This window comes from Squalius cephalus (genome assembly GCF_949319135.1).
Source record: "Squalius cephalus genome assembly, chromosome: 13".
NCBI classification, from domain to species: domain Eukaryota; kingdom Metazoa; phylum Chordata; class Actinopteri; order Cypriniformes; family Leuciscidae; genus Squalius; species Squalius cephalus.
In genome coordinates, this window is record NC_137134.1 from 9,884,284 (window position 1) to 9,900,225 (window position 15,942).

General features: G+C 35.7%; 1 protein-coding gene across 2 annotated transcripts; it reads right to left on the reverse strand.

Annotated features, from left to right (window-relative positions):
* Positions 1-236: 236 nt before the first annotated feature.
* nicn1 (nicolin 1) lies at positions 237-13,077 on the reverse strand. 2 transcript variants are annotated; one of them, XM_079889908.1, is made up of 7 exons: positions 12,849-13,077; positions 11,397-11,524; positions 11,098-11,268; positions 3,826-3,939; positions 2,796-2,864; positions 736-840; positions 237-661 (listed from the first exon to the last, which is right to left on the reverse strand). In XM_079889908.1, the coding sequence occupies exons 2-7, from the start codon at positions 11,520-11,522 to the stop codon at positions 620-622; spliced, it is 627 nt and encodes a 208-aa protein (XP_079746034.1). In that variant the 5' UTR covers positions 11,523-11,524; positions 12,849-13,077; the 3' UTR covers positions 237-619. The 2 variants fall into 2 exon arrangements, with proteins under 2 accessions (XP_079746034.1, XP_079746035.1); XM_079889909.1 differs by lacking the exon at positions 3,826-3,939.
* Between the last annotated feature and the right edge of the window lie 2,865 nt (positions 13,078-15,942).

Genomic DNA, 15,942 nt, shown 5'->3' on the forward strand with positions numbered 1-15,942 from the left:
AACCCTCAACCAAACCCTAACCCTACCTTAACCCTATAGTAAGTACATGTAGTTCATTAATATTACTCAGTACTTAAATATATAATTACACTGTAACAATGACACTTTAAAATAAAGTGCAACCCAATAAATCTTCAGACTGAAGCCTAATGTAACAGTGCATCAATGTAATTACATACTTCGATAAATTAATATTATTTACAAACGACAGCGTCCAAGATGAATGAGAAACATTTGCAGTTTACGCATGGATGACTATTTTTATTGAATGTGAATCACAAATGTGTAAATAAATACATAAGTAATCTTAATTATTTGCATGTCAACTTAATATACAGCCTCCCCACAACCTTTGACCAAATGAATTTTCCAGTTATGCATATTACACATAATACTGTGCTGTTTATAGTCATTCATCCAGTTTATGAGATGCATATGTAATATACATCAAAGTTTCATGTAAGTTAAATAATACTGAAACCTAAATAAATAAATATGTACAATAAAATAGCATGCATGAACAGTAATTCCAATATTGAATAAAACAATCCCAGTGCAAGTGGTTTCATCTCAGGAAATGAAACAGATGATAAGTGTGGTTCAGTTTTCAGCACTCCCGTTATGTGTACGACAGTAATTTGACGTCGTAAGAGCCTTCCACCTGAAAATGGAATTAACATGTTAATTCAGTACAAAAGAAAGATAATGGTACAGGTAGACGACAGCGTAACTCACGTCGAAGCGTCCGATGGAAGCCGCAGTCTGGCTCGCCTGCATGATCTCAGTGAGCGCCCACATCTGCTGAATGCTGGAGGACACCGTCTCTGGATCAGGAAGTCCCTGAGCAACACACACACACACGCATTATTAAAGGTATAATGCACCAGACACTTGACGTCGTCCAAGGAAAAATCGTGGTATTTGTGCAGTGCAGTCGCAGATTCAGTTTTGACCAGCAAGTGGCAGTAAAGTAATGCCATAGAGAGGAGAATAATTATTATTGTAAGATGTATATATAAAGAGTGCATATCACTCATTTTCACATAAAAGTATTCATCACAAAAAAAAAACAAAAAAAAAACATCTCTTGCATTTAATGTTTTAGAGTTTTGTTATTGGCGGTAGACAAATATGGGTTTTTAAAGAGGACCTATTATGCCCTCTTACAAAGTCTTAATTTTGTTTTTGGGCTCTAGAACATGTTTTCATGCTTGAATGTTCATTATTTTTTCACATATTCTCCATTTTTGCAGCTCCTCCCTACCCAGTCTGTCAGTAACGCTCTGGGGTGTGTTTCCCGAAAGCATCGTTAGCCAACTATGGTTGTAAGTTCCGTCGTTATCAGCAGTTCAACGAGTCAGCGTTTCCCGAAAACATCGTTCCAACGAACATTCGCAAACAGCATCGCAAACTTGTGTGGTTGGAACGACAGCTCTCGACCTGTGGTTAGAAGCAGAGTTTCTAGATTGCATGACATGTGGACTAAATAAATCACTATCTTGAGCAAAATAAGCAAGATGACATTCAGGACAACCTGTGTCTTTTATTTAGAATGCATAAAAATGTAATTTACGTCTTTGAGTTTGTCAAGAGATTTAAAGCACCGTGTTTGAAGACTGCGCATGTGTGAACGTGCTCTACTATGTAAGAACGAGCCTATGATCGAATCTGGAAATAAAGCAAAATAACTGAGAAAAATGAGAAATAGTCCTCAGATGTCATGTCCGTAATTTATAGTAAAACATCTAGCGTTAATTCGATCTCAAACGGTTTCATTAAAAGAAGTTATTACTCCCACACGTGCGTGACGTCATAAACCAACGTGGTTGAATGACCACTTTGCGACAGTACGGTCGTGACTAGCTAGTTGATTTCATCAACGATGCATCGTACTATGGTTGTTAGGCAGCGACTTAACGCCGTTGTACGGGAAAAACACCCCTGTTTAGTTCCTGTCTCTATGAAGCCCCTCCTTCTGAAAATCATAATGTGCTCTGATTGGTCGGCTGGATCAGTGTGTTGTGATTGGTCAACCGCTTCAAAGGTGTTTGAAAACTCTCCCGCCCCCACACTACTAACTAACTCAACCAGGCCCCGCCCCTTTATTTAGCATATGAATTGTTTAAATGAGAAATATTGTGACGTGTTCATTCCCAGAAGAAAACTCAAGACTACAATGGAGGCATTTCAAGGACTTCAGAAACAGTGACACTGATATAGAGAATAACTCCCGCTGGAGGGACTTGGTAACTTTGCAGACATTGTCATGCTCAAACAGCAACATTTTACACTAAAGAAAGTTGAACAAGTAAAAAAGCATAATGGAATACTAGAGGCAAATCCACAAATTATGAATTATGATTACTTCTTCTGCTTCTCAGGTGGTGAAACTGTTTAAATAAACATTAAGTTAAGCCTTCATTGATAAAGCTATAGAGACACTTTCAAACCATCAAACAAGCATTTTACATTTCTAATGCAAATGACAGATAAATGGGGACTGGGAGTTGTGACACGTCCACAATGCTCAGCGATTGAAAAACGACAACCTGAGAGTTTCATACATTTCCGTAATTATCTTTTCGTTCTGTTCTTAAGCAAAATTGTTAATTAACAGCTCAGAGCTGCATAAATACAAAGAAACTACAGAGACGCTTGTGTGCTGTTAAATGAAATGGCATTAGCAGTCTTTAAAGGGAGCATTGTAAATGCTGTTAAACAACAAGATTTTCAATATTCATTAGATGACAACTGTTGTGCATTATACAACAAATTATAAGACACACAATACTCACATTCAAATCAAGAGGCTCCTCTACAGGTGTGAGAGTGGATAACCAGGCAGGAACATCTCGCTCCGAGTCCTGGGCAGACGAAAACAACACAACCACTGAACAAGGTTTGGTAAACTACTGCCAAACCAAGCAAAAAAATACAGAACAAAAACAAAAAACAAAACAAGTAAACCAAAAACAAATTAAAAAATGGATTTGGGTACTTGAAAGACAAAAATAACACATGGACCGAGCAACTCTGTAAACAAAACAAAAAGCCAAGCAATAAAATAAATACAAGAATATATAAATAAAACTCCAAACAAACACAAATACAAAATGAAACAAAACCAAGCAGGAACATATTGTCCATTGATGACGTTTTGGTAAAATACAGCTTCATAAAAAAAAAAGTAAAAAAGTAAAAAAAAAATATAAAAATAATACAAAAAAGCATACAACAACAACAAAAACAAAGCTAAACAAATCCAGCCAGTGACATCTAGCTCTTGAGTCCTGGACAGACAAAAAAAAAAAATAAAAAAAAAAAACATACACAAACAAACCAAAAACCAAGCAAACAAAACAAACTCCAAACAAAAACAGAAAAGCAAACAAAATTAATACGAACTGTCCAGAAAAAAAAAAAAAAAAACAACTATGTAGGTTTTGTTTTAAAATAAAAGGTTTTGATTGAAACTAAAGAAAAAAAAAAAAAAGCAAAGTAGATCAAAAACAAACTTCAAACAAACCAAACCCAAAACCAAAGCAAACAAACAAACAAACAAAACAAAAGCACACAAAGCATATATAAAACAAACTCCATACAAAAGCAACAACAAAAAAACAACACCAAACAAATGAAAAACAAAATTCACAGAAAAACATTTATTGTACTGTTCATGAAAAAGTAGTTAATGTTTTGTAATGTTACATCTACAACTTGTTTCGGCTCGAGGTTTTCAAAGGGTGGTAACGATCTTGGGCACTGTATATATATATTAAATGATTAATTATATGTCATAAATGACCATTTATTCTGCATAGTTACCTCTTTTGCACACGGGTAAATGTTAATTTCCTCAATGCTGAAACTGTGCCACACTGAGGAGGGCTGTCGCGAGATGAGTCTTACTGTCGTCACGTTATCAGGCTCCGTCAGCATCTGAGAAGACCCATATAGAGAAGAAAAGATCTCAGCGAGAAGTGACACAAAGTTGGGAGAGTTCTGGGTCTTTCATGCAGCTATCAAAGAAACAAAGGTTAAATTAAGAATGAACGTCGGAATTTAGACACTAAGGATGTGCGTTTTCCAAGCCTTAATTAACTAGACAGAATGAAAACCTGATAAAAGAGACAGTTTCATGTAGTAATCTGCAAAACTGTGTCACTTTTTTTACGCTTGGAATAAGTTACTTATGCAGAGGAGTAAACCAAGGCTGCAAAGACTGGCAAGTTATCTGCTTGTTTTCTCAGAGATTTAAAGAGATTTTGAAGGCCGTCTCCAGAGAAACCATGCAAATGCCACACACCGCCACTCTTTACCTCTTTAAATCACTTGTGCTAGTTCACAACCAAGTGAAAAAATTTGTCATTATAAATCATTAAATCATATAATTGTAATTATTACAAATAATGTAATAATAACACACACACACACACACACACACACACATATATATATATATATATATATTTATATAATTTTAGCTTTAGTAATTTTATGTGCTTTTTCTTATTTTTTTTATATTTCTATTTAGCTTTAAAGGGGTCATATAATGGTACATGCACTTTTACAAGTTGATTGTACTGAAATGTGTGTTGGCAGTGCCTGTACAAAACCATCATAAAATGATAAAAATCCATCCAGTGTTTTTTTTTAATCTCCTTATATGTTTTCCCCCATCTCAAATCAAGCCGCTCGATTTTGTGACGTCACAAAATCAACGCCCCTCCCACGATTGTTGATTGACAGCAGCGTTTCAACACAGACCCGCCCTCGCTCGTGAGCGAGCTGTCAATCATAGTCCCCGCGGACCGGTGCGGTCATTGTTGATACGCTGGAGCACTGTCTATGAGCAGAATGGCGTCTAAGCGATTGTGGTGTTCTGTTCTTGGGTGTAATAACGAACACAGCATCATTTTAATGTTCCTAAATCCGAACCGCTGAAGACGCAGTGGCTGAGTTTGTTTTCGAAGGGAATATTCCCCACAATCAATGTCAATGCTTTCATGTTTGCGCGAATCATTTCACACACCAGACTGCTTTATAAACGAGGGTCAGTAACGTTATAAAGCTGGTTTTGCTAAGAAGCTGCTCCTGAAAAAAGGATCGGTACCAACTATTCGTGTTCCTGTAGCACCTCCAGAATAACTGAAGTGAGTGTAACGTTTTATTAACCTTTATATTAAGGTAATTGCTGCACGCTTCACGATGAATGCGGCTGTTTACACTCAGGGTACATTACGGCATTTTTTCTATGTACGACGTTCTCAATATAATTCATAATCCCACGTTTATAATGAATGACGCGTTATGGTTATTGTGTTATTGTGTTACGGTGTACGCACAGAACAGAGGGGCGGGGTGAGCAAAGCTCATTATCATTTAAAGACACATGTACTTGAACGGCGTGCTGAAAACAGAGCTGGTTTTGACCAGGTAAAATGAGTGTTTTCTTACAATACTAATGAGAATTTTTAATTAAAGTATATTACAGACTTTTAATTTAGACCCTAAAGAATCATATTAGCTTGTACAAAAATGGCATTATATGACCCCTTTAATTTGTTTTTATTTCAGGTTTAGTACTTAAATTTACTTTATTTCAATTAGTTTGCAAGGAAAACATTCTAACTTTCACTCAAGTGTTTTATATAATACTTATATTTTATTTCAGCTTTATTTCAATCAAAAAAAAGGTTTTATATATATATATATATATATATATATAGTTTTAGTTTCAGCTAACATATATAAGCATAAACACATTATAAAATAGTCTATATTAGACTTTTATCTTCTCTATGGTCATTTTAGATCTTGACAGCCCAATTGACTTTAAATCTATGAAAAAAGCAGCAAGGGTTTTCTTTAAAAAAATAATAATATTTTGTCTTCCACAGTAGAGAGAAAGTCAGGTTTTGGAGTAAAATGATGACAGCATTTTCATTTTTGAGTGAACTAATTATTTTACATTCACAGTAAGAATCCATAAGTGAAGACATGTCCTTGTAATTATAAAGACCCACAAGGACGTTGTTTTAAATATTTCTACCTTTCTTAATAAAGACTTATTTATAATTCCACTGCCAGTTGACATAAAAAAAGAAAATGGCTTATACAGATTATGGCAGATGGGGTGAGAGCTATGTGGCGTCCCAGGTGGGATTTTCAATGCAAATTTCATTTGATGACACTAAAGGTGTCCATACAGCACAGAGCTTCGCATCCAATCATCTGAGAGTTCACTCGAGGACTCGCATCTAATATCTTCATGTCTTTGAAACGGAGCTGAAAAGCGTTGAGGGAGCCTGATCTCAATACATTAAAGCAGTCATTACAGGCAACTCACAGATCAAAGACCGGGACATCAGATCCCCGGAGAGCCACAAATGGGCCAAATCACCGTGATGACAAACAAAATGTTCTCCGAGCTGCTGCGATTATGCTGGGATGGCTGACAAAACGGTTAGGGTTTTTTAATTGAAAAACTGAAGATATCCTGCAGACACAATTGCTGGTGTTGTCACAGAGGACATTATTAAAAAAGATTACAAATATCACATCTTTTGCCTGATTGCAAAAGCAGTAATTATGGCATATACTGCTATTTGAAATAAGTAAATTGTCATACATGCACAATTTGAAGAATTCGTAATCTATAAAGGTGCGGTAAACATTTACAGTTGTACTGAAAATTTTGCGGGTAAAATTCAGTTATTTCAGTAGGAATCTGTGCAATTGGGAGTTTCGTATGAGAGCAAAAAAGTTCCTGATGCGGATTTCGCTCATGTTCATGTTGGTCACGAGAAAATGTTTTGATGGTGTCAGTGTCATTTCGTATGAAGCAAACAAACTAGAGAGAAATAAACAAACTATTGTGAGAAATTAAGTCAGAATTGCGAGAAATTAACTATTTTGAGAAATAAACTCGTAATTGTGAGAAAAAGTCACATTGCGAGAAATAAACTAACTGTTGTGAGAAATAAATTCGTAATTGTGAGAAATAGTCACATTGCGAGATATAAAGTCAAATTGCGAGTCAGAATTGCGAGAAATAAAGTCAGAATTGTGAGAAATATAGTCAAAATTGTGAGATATAAAGTCAGATTGCTAGTCAGTATTGTCAGAAATAAAGTCAGAATTGCGATAAATAAGTAGAATTGTGATAAATTAACTAACTATTGTGAGAAATAAAGTCAGAATTGTGAGAAATAGTCAGAATTGTGATAAATAAACTTGCCATTGCGAGAAAGTCAGAATTGTGAGAAATATAGTCATTGCGAGAAATAAAATAAACTAACTGTTGTGAGAAATAAATTCGTAATTGTGAGAAATAGTCACATTGCAAGATATAAAGTCAGATTGCTAGTCAGTATTGTCAGAAATAAAGTCAGAATTGCGATAAATAAGTAGAATTGCGATAAATTAACTAACTATTGTGAGAAATAAAGTCAGAACTGCGAGATATAAAGTCAGATTGCGAGAAATAAAGTCAGATTGCGAGAAATAAAGTCAGAATTGTGAGAAATAGTCAGAATTGCGATAAATAAACTTGCCATTGCGAGAAAGTCAGAATTGTGAGAAATATAGTTAAAATTGTGAGATATAAAGTCAGATTGCTAGTCAGTATTGTCAGAAATAAAGTCAGAATTGCGAGATATAAAGCCAGATTGCTAGTCAGAATTGTGAAAAAATAAAGTCAGAATTGTGAGGAAAAAGTCACATTGCGAGAAATAAACTAACTGTTGTGAGAAATAAATTCGTAATTGTGAGAAATAGTCACATTGCGAGATATACACTCACCTAAAGGATTATTAGGAACACCATACTAATACTGTGTTTGACCCACTGATCTATATAATGACTGGATAGCTCATGACGTTCTAAACTGCCAGTAGGCAGTGAAGCCACCGGAAGTGTTCGAGCGGCCATCTTACGATTCCCTACCAGCAGAGGGCTCCAACGGCCGTTAGGCCTATACAGAGATTGGTAGCTCCGACGGCACTTTTAAGATGACCCGCTGTGCAGTAAACAAGTGTAAAACGACGTTCACAAAAGGATGTAGAAAAACTGCCCACAGATTGTAATTCAAGCCCTATAAGTAATAATTTATATGCAAAATTGTCGCTATGCCCGTGTTGTTTTCTCCGAGGCAAGAGTAATGCTGCTGCTTCTTCAAAAAACAACGATAAAACAGTCAACAGTAGCCTATAAGAAACCTCAGGGCAGCAATAATCACAATTACGGTAAGTGTCCAATAGTGACACCATTTGACAGCTTCAAAAGAGCTTCGTGCAGACTCCGTTTACCGTTAACTTACATTAACGTTAACCCATACAATTTGTATTATGCATTTCCTGAACATGTACTTGCTAATCAAACACTTTATATGAACAAACTACTAATCTATAAAACACAATCGGTCTTCCGACCTTTTACTATTGTGTCAATTGATGTTGATATGCGCGAGGGAGAGAGAGCATACAGCGCTCGTGTTGTTTTATTCCTTTTGCAAAGAAATTGCCGTTTTTTAATAAGCAGGAAAAATTTCCCGACTTTAAACAAATACCCATTTAAATGCTTTGGATGTTTGCGTTGTGAGAATATACAGGGAGACTTTAGATTTGAAAACTGTGTCTCGTTAGGCAATGTTTTTTCAGTCAAATCATAAAATTTCCTATTGATTCAATAGAACGCGTGAGCTCACTAGGGAATACCAATATGGCGGCGCGGTGGCTTCACTGTTTATGACGTCATGAGCTATCCAGTCATTCTATATAGATCAGTGGTTTGACCCCCTTTCGCCTTCAGAACTGCCTTAATTCTACGTGGCATTGATTCAACAAGGTGCTGAAAGCATTCTTTAGAAATGTTGGCCCATATTGATAGGATAGCATCTTGCAGTTGATGGAGATTTGTGGGATGCACATCCAGGGCACGAAGCTCCCGTTCCACCACATCCCAAAGATGCTCTATTGGGTTGAGATCTGGTGACTGTGGGGGCCATTTTAGTACAGTGAACTCATTGTCATGTTCAAGAAACCAATTTGAAATGATTCGAGCTTTGTGACATGGTGCATTATCCTGCTGGAAGTAGCCATCAGAGGATGGGTACATGGTGGTCATAAAGGGATGGACATGGTCAGAAACAATGCTCAGGTAGGCCGTGGCATTTAAACGATGCCCAATTGGCACTATGGGGCCTAAAGTGTGCCAAGAAAACATCCCCCACACCATTACACCACCACCACCAGCCTGCACAGTGGTAACAAGGCATGATGGATCCATGTTCTCATTCTGTTTACGCCAAATTCTGACTCTACCATCTGAATGTCTCAACAGAAATCGAGACTCATCAGACCAGGCAACATTTTTCCAGTCTTCAACTGTCCAATTTTGGTGAGCTTGTGCAAATTGTAGCCTCTTTTTCCTATTTGTAGTGGAGATGAGTGGTACCCGGTGGGGTCTTCTGCTGTTGTAGCCCATCCGCCTCAAGGTTGTGCGTGTTGTGGCTTCACAAATGCTTTGCTGCATACCTCGGTTGTAACGAGTGGTTATTTCAGTCAAAGTTGCTCTTCTATCAGCTTGAATCAGTCGGCCCATTCTCCTCTGACCTCTAGCATCAACAAGGCATTTTCGCCCACAGGACTGCCGCATACTGGATGTTTTTCCCTTTTCACACCATTCTTTGTAAACCCTAGAAATGGTTGTGCATGAAAATCCCAGTAACTGAGCAGATTGTGAAATACTCAGACCGGCCCGTCTGGCACCAACAACCATGCCACGCTCAAAATTGCTTAAATCACCTTTCTTTCTCATTCTGACATTCAGTTTGGAGTTCAGGAGATTGTCTTGACCAGGACCACACCCCTAAATGCATTGAAGCAACTGCCATGTGATTGGTTGATTAGATAATTGCATTAATGAGAAATTGAACAGGTGTTCCTAATAATCCTTTAGGTGAGTGTAAAGTCAGATTGCAAGTCAGAATTGTGAAAAAATAGTCAGAATTGCGAGAAATAAATTCAGAATTGTGAGGTATAAACTCGTAATTGTGAGAAATAGAATTGTGAGTTTATATCTCCCAATCTGACTTTATTTCTCACAATTGTGACTATTTCTCACAATAGTTAGTTAATTTATCGCAATTCTGACTATTTCTTGCAATTCTGACTTTATTTCTCGCATTTCTGAGTTTATTTCTTGCAATTCTGAGTTTATTTCTCATAATTCTGACTTTATTTATCATAATTTTAACTTTATTTCTCACAATTCTGAGTTTATACCTCGCAATTCTGACTTTATTTCTCGCAGTTCAGAGTTTCTCTCTTTATTGTGAGATAATAAACTCTGAATTGTGAGAAATAAAGTCAGAATTCTGAGAAATAAAGTCAGAATTCTGAGAAATAAAGTCAGAATTGCTAGACAAAAAGTCACAATGACCTTATTTATCGTTTATTTCGTGGTGGAAAGAAGCTTCCATAATTTCGTGCACACAATAAGATAACCGGTAAATGTGTGGACGCAAGGAAGTTGACAACATCGATTTCTAGTTTTTAATTGATCATTCTGATAACCCGAGATCCTTTAGCTTGTTCTGTTTCCTGTTGATGCGTGAACAAAACTTCACTAAACATTATTTGTGCCATCCAATAATCGCAACAATCTTTGTTACTGTAGATATGAAACAAAGCCTCAGCTTTCAAATTCTGTCAATTTTATAACAAAACTCAAACAATAAAAGTCGTTTTGATCGCTCTTTATTGAGGCATGACAAATTGCTTCATGTATTGAAATGTTTACAAGCTATACAATTATACTTTATTATCTTGAATGTTAAATATTTTATAAATATAAATAAATCCTGGATTATTAAATCAAATGTATTCTGAGTTTCGGTTTTCGGCTATAACTTAAATTTCTGTGTTTCGGAAAAACGAAATCTTTTCGCCACATTGGTGGTGTAGTGGTTAAAGATCCAAAAGGTTGAAGGTTCAAACCCCCACAAAGGGACTTTTATTCTACAAAAGCAGAAGTTTAGCAGAATGTTCACGCTGCTCTTTTCCAAATTATAAATGATTTGTGGCCTGGTCCTACCTGTTGTCTGTAGATGGAGAAATAGTCATGTGACCCGGCCTCAGCGTGTGGATTAGCCATGAGGCAGTAGTTTCTCAAACAAGTGACCCACTTAGCAGAACCCTCCTCTCTGCGCAGCAAACGGACCGTCAGATATGCGGTGTAGTAGTTCTTGAAAGAGATCTCCTGAATCTAGACACAAGCACAAAAAGGGATATACCTTGATGTCATAATAGATAGATATCGGGCATTGATAAACCCATGCTGGTCAATCAATACCTGTAACCTTTCTGAAGTGATGTACTGTGAGAGACACTCACGTTCGCAGGCTCGGCGAGGGTGATGTCTGTTATGTAGACGCCAGGGCGAGATGAATCAGATACAGCGTCTCCAATCTGCAGCGCGACGGGTGACTTTATAGTGCAGCTCAAGGCTTCAGCGCTCATGACTGTGATGAGAAACTACAGCTCAACTTCACACAGAGGCAGATCCGCGTTGTTGATCAAGAGCATTGTTATAAGTATATTGGTAGCACTTTACAATGAGGTTCATTAGTTAACATTAGTTAACTACATTAGTTAACATGAACTAAGAATGAACAATACTTCTTCAGCATTTATTAATCTTAGTTAATATTAATTTCAACATTTACTGATACGTTATTAAAATCAAAAGTTGTGTTTGTTAACATTCGTTAATGCTCTGTGAACTAACATTTTTATTAACTAATATTAACAAAGATTAATAAATACTGTAACAAATGTATTGCTCATTGTTAGTGCATGTTAGTTAATACATTAAAGGTATAGCGGAGGATTTTTTACTTCCGGGTGGATCACCTATACTATTGGTCCTCCTAATTGTCAATCATTCTGGTGAATCAATCAAACTTTTCAAAAAGTGGAGAGGGCGGGTCTTATCTAAAATTTGGAAAGAACCTCCACTATACCTTTAACTAACGAACCTCATTGTAAAGTGTTACCAATATATTTTAGAAAATATAAAATGAAAATCTATTTTTTTTTATTGTATTCATTATATAGTTTTTCAAATGCTAATTTTATTGTCTTTAATATTTAAAATCATTTTATATTTAGTTATATTTTGTTGTGTTGTTATAACAAAAACAACAACAATAATTAATAATGACAACATTAAATAACATTAAAAATACATTTAAAATAGCATTAAATATGTTTTTAATAAATTAATAAAAACGACATTAAAAAATCAAATCTAGCAGTTCAAACTAGTTTCTGCAACAAATCTATATTTAAAAATATTGTAGGCTATTTAATAGCTTTTCAGCAATAATTTAAGCTAAAACTATTAGCACAGCAATTCATAAAACTACACAGCAACATGAATGCTAATGTAAGGTGTCTCCAATTTAGCTTTTGGTTATATGCATATATACACATATGTATGTGTGTGTGCGTGTGTCATGTAGTGTAAATCTTATTAATATAACATACAAAAAGCAATTACCATAAATTACACTTTATGAACAATATTTAATTCCTAATATTTACAATCTTCAAGCATTTAAAAAAAAAAAATCATATTCTTAATTTTTCTCTTTTTATTGTATTCATTGTTATTATTACTTTTTATTTAATGTCTAAGGTTTACCCTGGAGGACACAATAAACACAAGCAAATCCTATAACGGCCTGTATGGCAGAGAGAAAGACGCCTGTGGTGTTGTCTATGTAGGCGGCGCACTGGGGTTTGACACACGGCCAGTATGCATCACTGCGGTAGCGTACTTACTGTAATATATTCAGCTGTCTGACTCGCTCTTTGGACTAAAATTATCTTGTGTTGAATAGCCGAGACGTGCCCTTAAACGGTGCTGAAGCGCATTAAAGCAGCAGCAGCGTCATTTCAGACTCGTCTGTGCAGGAACCAGAAGCAGTTTAATGATGGTTTATGGCTTCAAGTGTTGATGGTTGCAGCTCCAAATGTCGCTTCCGGTCCTTTGTGTGACGTGTGTCTCTTAAAGGGCCAGTGTCTTTAAAGTAAACAAAGGGACCAGCCCAGCACATTCGGTAATTATAAATCACTTTACATTACAGTGGTTTTGTTACATAGTGCTGGGCAACGATTAATCGCATCCAAAATAAAAGTCTGTGTTAACATAATATATGTGTGTGTACTGTGGGCTATATATATATATATATATATATATTTTTTTTTTTTGTTTTTTTTTTTTGTTTTTTTTTTTGTTGTTGTATATAAACACACACACACACACACACACATGCATGTATATACTTAAGAAAAATGTGTCACTTATATATCCAATATTTGTATATAGAATAAATTATGTATGTATGTATATATATATATATATATATATATATATATATATATATATATACATATGCATGTGTGTGTATTTATATAAAATAATTATATAAAGTACATATATTAAGTAAACACAAACTTTTATTTCGGATGCGATTAATCACGATTGATCGTTGCCCAGTACTAATCATAATAATATATAGTTATAACAATGGGAATCTGCTGTTTATTTCATTGATGGGAAGAATGCTTAAAATAAAAACTAGTAATTCAAACAAGCTTCTGCAACATATCTATATTTTAAAATAGGGAGTTATTGCCTTTCAGCAATTATTCAAACTATTAAACGATTAACACAACAATGCATAAACTAGAGTACCATAAATGCTATAATAAGGTGCCACCAAATGTGTTTTTTATCATATTTGTATACTTGTTAATCTGATGAGAATACAATCAATTTATGTATAAATATTATTATCAATGTTAATCACTTCATTTGCTTCCCCTCAAGCACGCTACATTTCTCTTAGCATATGTGAATTACCGTCGCAGTTATGCATTATTGTTGAATCCAATGAGTTGAAGTAATTCATCAAAAAGCCAGAGGCAATATGAATGGTGAAGAATGTAATAAATGTTGTGTTAAATCTCCTGTTTATGCCCCTGTCTTCACTTGTTTGTGCTCGGCTCGATCACTGTCTCCGGCAGAGGGCGCTGACGCTCTTCGGCTGAGATAACGCTGAGGTACAGTATGTACTTCTGAAGCTCTATACTCAACACTCTCTGATTGGCTTTATCTCTTATATAAAACACATTTCTGCTCCACCATCGTGTATATTGTTCGGCATGCATGACATAACATGCTCTTTCTGTCAAAGTCATGATAATTAATGGTTCATAATTATTCATGAGATTCACACTAAAGCCATTGTTGATTTAATACCGGACCCTGAAAAAAAAAAAAAAAAAAAAAAAAAAGAAAAATAGGGGAAAAAAAGGGATTTTCTTGTACGCACTATAGAACTGTTGCATTGTTACTATAGAATACTATTTTGTCATCAGATCTGTGACAGGCCTACACATTTTTATTAGTTAGGCTATAATAAATAGTTTCTTATTATATTTTTGTATTGTTCATTTTATAATATTTTTTATTATTATTATTATGCTATGCCTGTAGTAGATAGACTGTGGACTCACATCGGCAGAAAAAAAAACAAAAACAAAAAAACATCGTTTTTTAAAATTAATAATCACACACAAATAAATGTAAACAACTGGCAGTCCTATTTATTTTTCTTCTTCTTTTTTTATTATAATTCTAATAATTATTAATATTTTTAACTAAATGCCAACACCCTCTAAAACACGCGCGCGCGCTCAGGACGTTACACTGGCACGCGCATCCTCATTGTGCAGAAATGAGTGAAAAAAACAACAACAAAAAAACGCTCTTCCCAGGTTCGCATTGGGAATGGGAATTGGGAATAAAATATTTCCCTCAGCTGTGCCAGGACTGGCCGAGAGGATCAGCAAGTATTTTAGTCGGAGAGTTTATTTATTTAATGGCAGTTGTGCGCAGTCGCGTTCACGCTTCTACAGTGTCACGCGCACGGACCCGAGTATTATATACACCCCCTCAGAGACGACTTACACGGTTCGCTCTGGCTGAAAAGCAAAGAAAAACACCTTCAAGGAAAGCCCAGAGGAAAGGAAGACAACTCAGAGGGAAATGATTTATCATCAAACATGTTTCCAAATGAGCCCCTGAAACTCACTCATCTCGAGCAGTGCTGACTAGGTCAGGCATTGACATGTTCGGTAGGAGCTGTTTTGTTTTGTTTAGTATCCTTTCAACCTGACCCTTCCCACAATCTAAAATACCTTAAGCATTCACATCTGTCAGAGCCTTTGTCTAATTTAAAGCCAGATACAATTCTAACGAAATCGAAGAATGAACGCTGTGATATTAAACACATTCAGGCCAAACCGAACTAACGAAGTTTGTTTGGAGTTCAAGGTGCAGCATTTAGGTTTCATTTGTTAAAGGGTTAGTTCACCCAAAATTGAATTATCCCATAATTTACTCCCCTCCAAGCCGTCCTATGACTTTCTTCTTTCAGCTGAACATTATCTTAGTTATATTAATGTCCTCTTCCAATTTATAATGGGAGTGAATGGTACCTTAGATTTTGAAGCCCAAAAAAGTGCATCATAAAAGTAATCCATACATTACTGGAAGCCAGTGATTATAGTTTATAAACTTATAAATATGGACATTTTTCTTACAAAAACGCATTGCTTCGCTTCGCTTCAGAAGGCCTTTATTAACCCCCTGGAGTCGTTTGGATCACTTTTATAATGCTTTTATTTGGGCTTCAAAATCTATGGTACCATTCACGTCCCCTCAAGTTCAAATTTAACTAGTGGTGCACTCAGTAGGCTACTATCCAACTGCTATTTGTGGACATGATGCTTCACATTATCTGTGCAAAATATCACTTTTTTTATGTTTGTATTCCGGAAGAGCAAGGACAACAAAGGTTTGCCATCT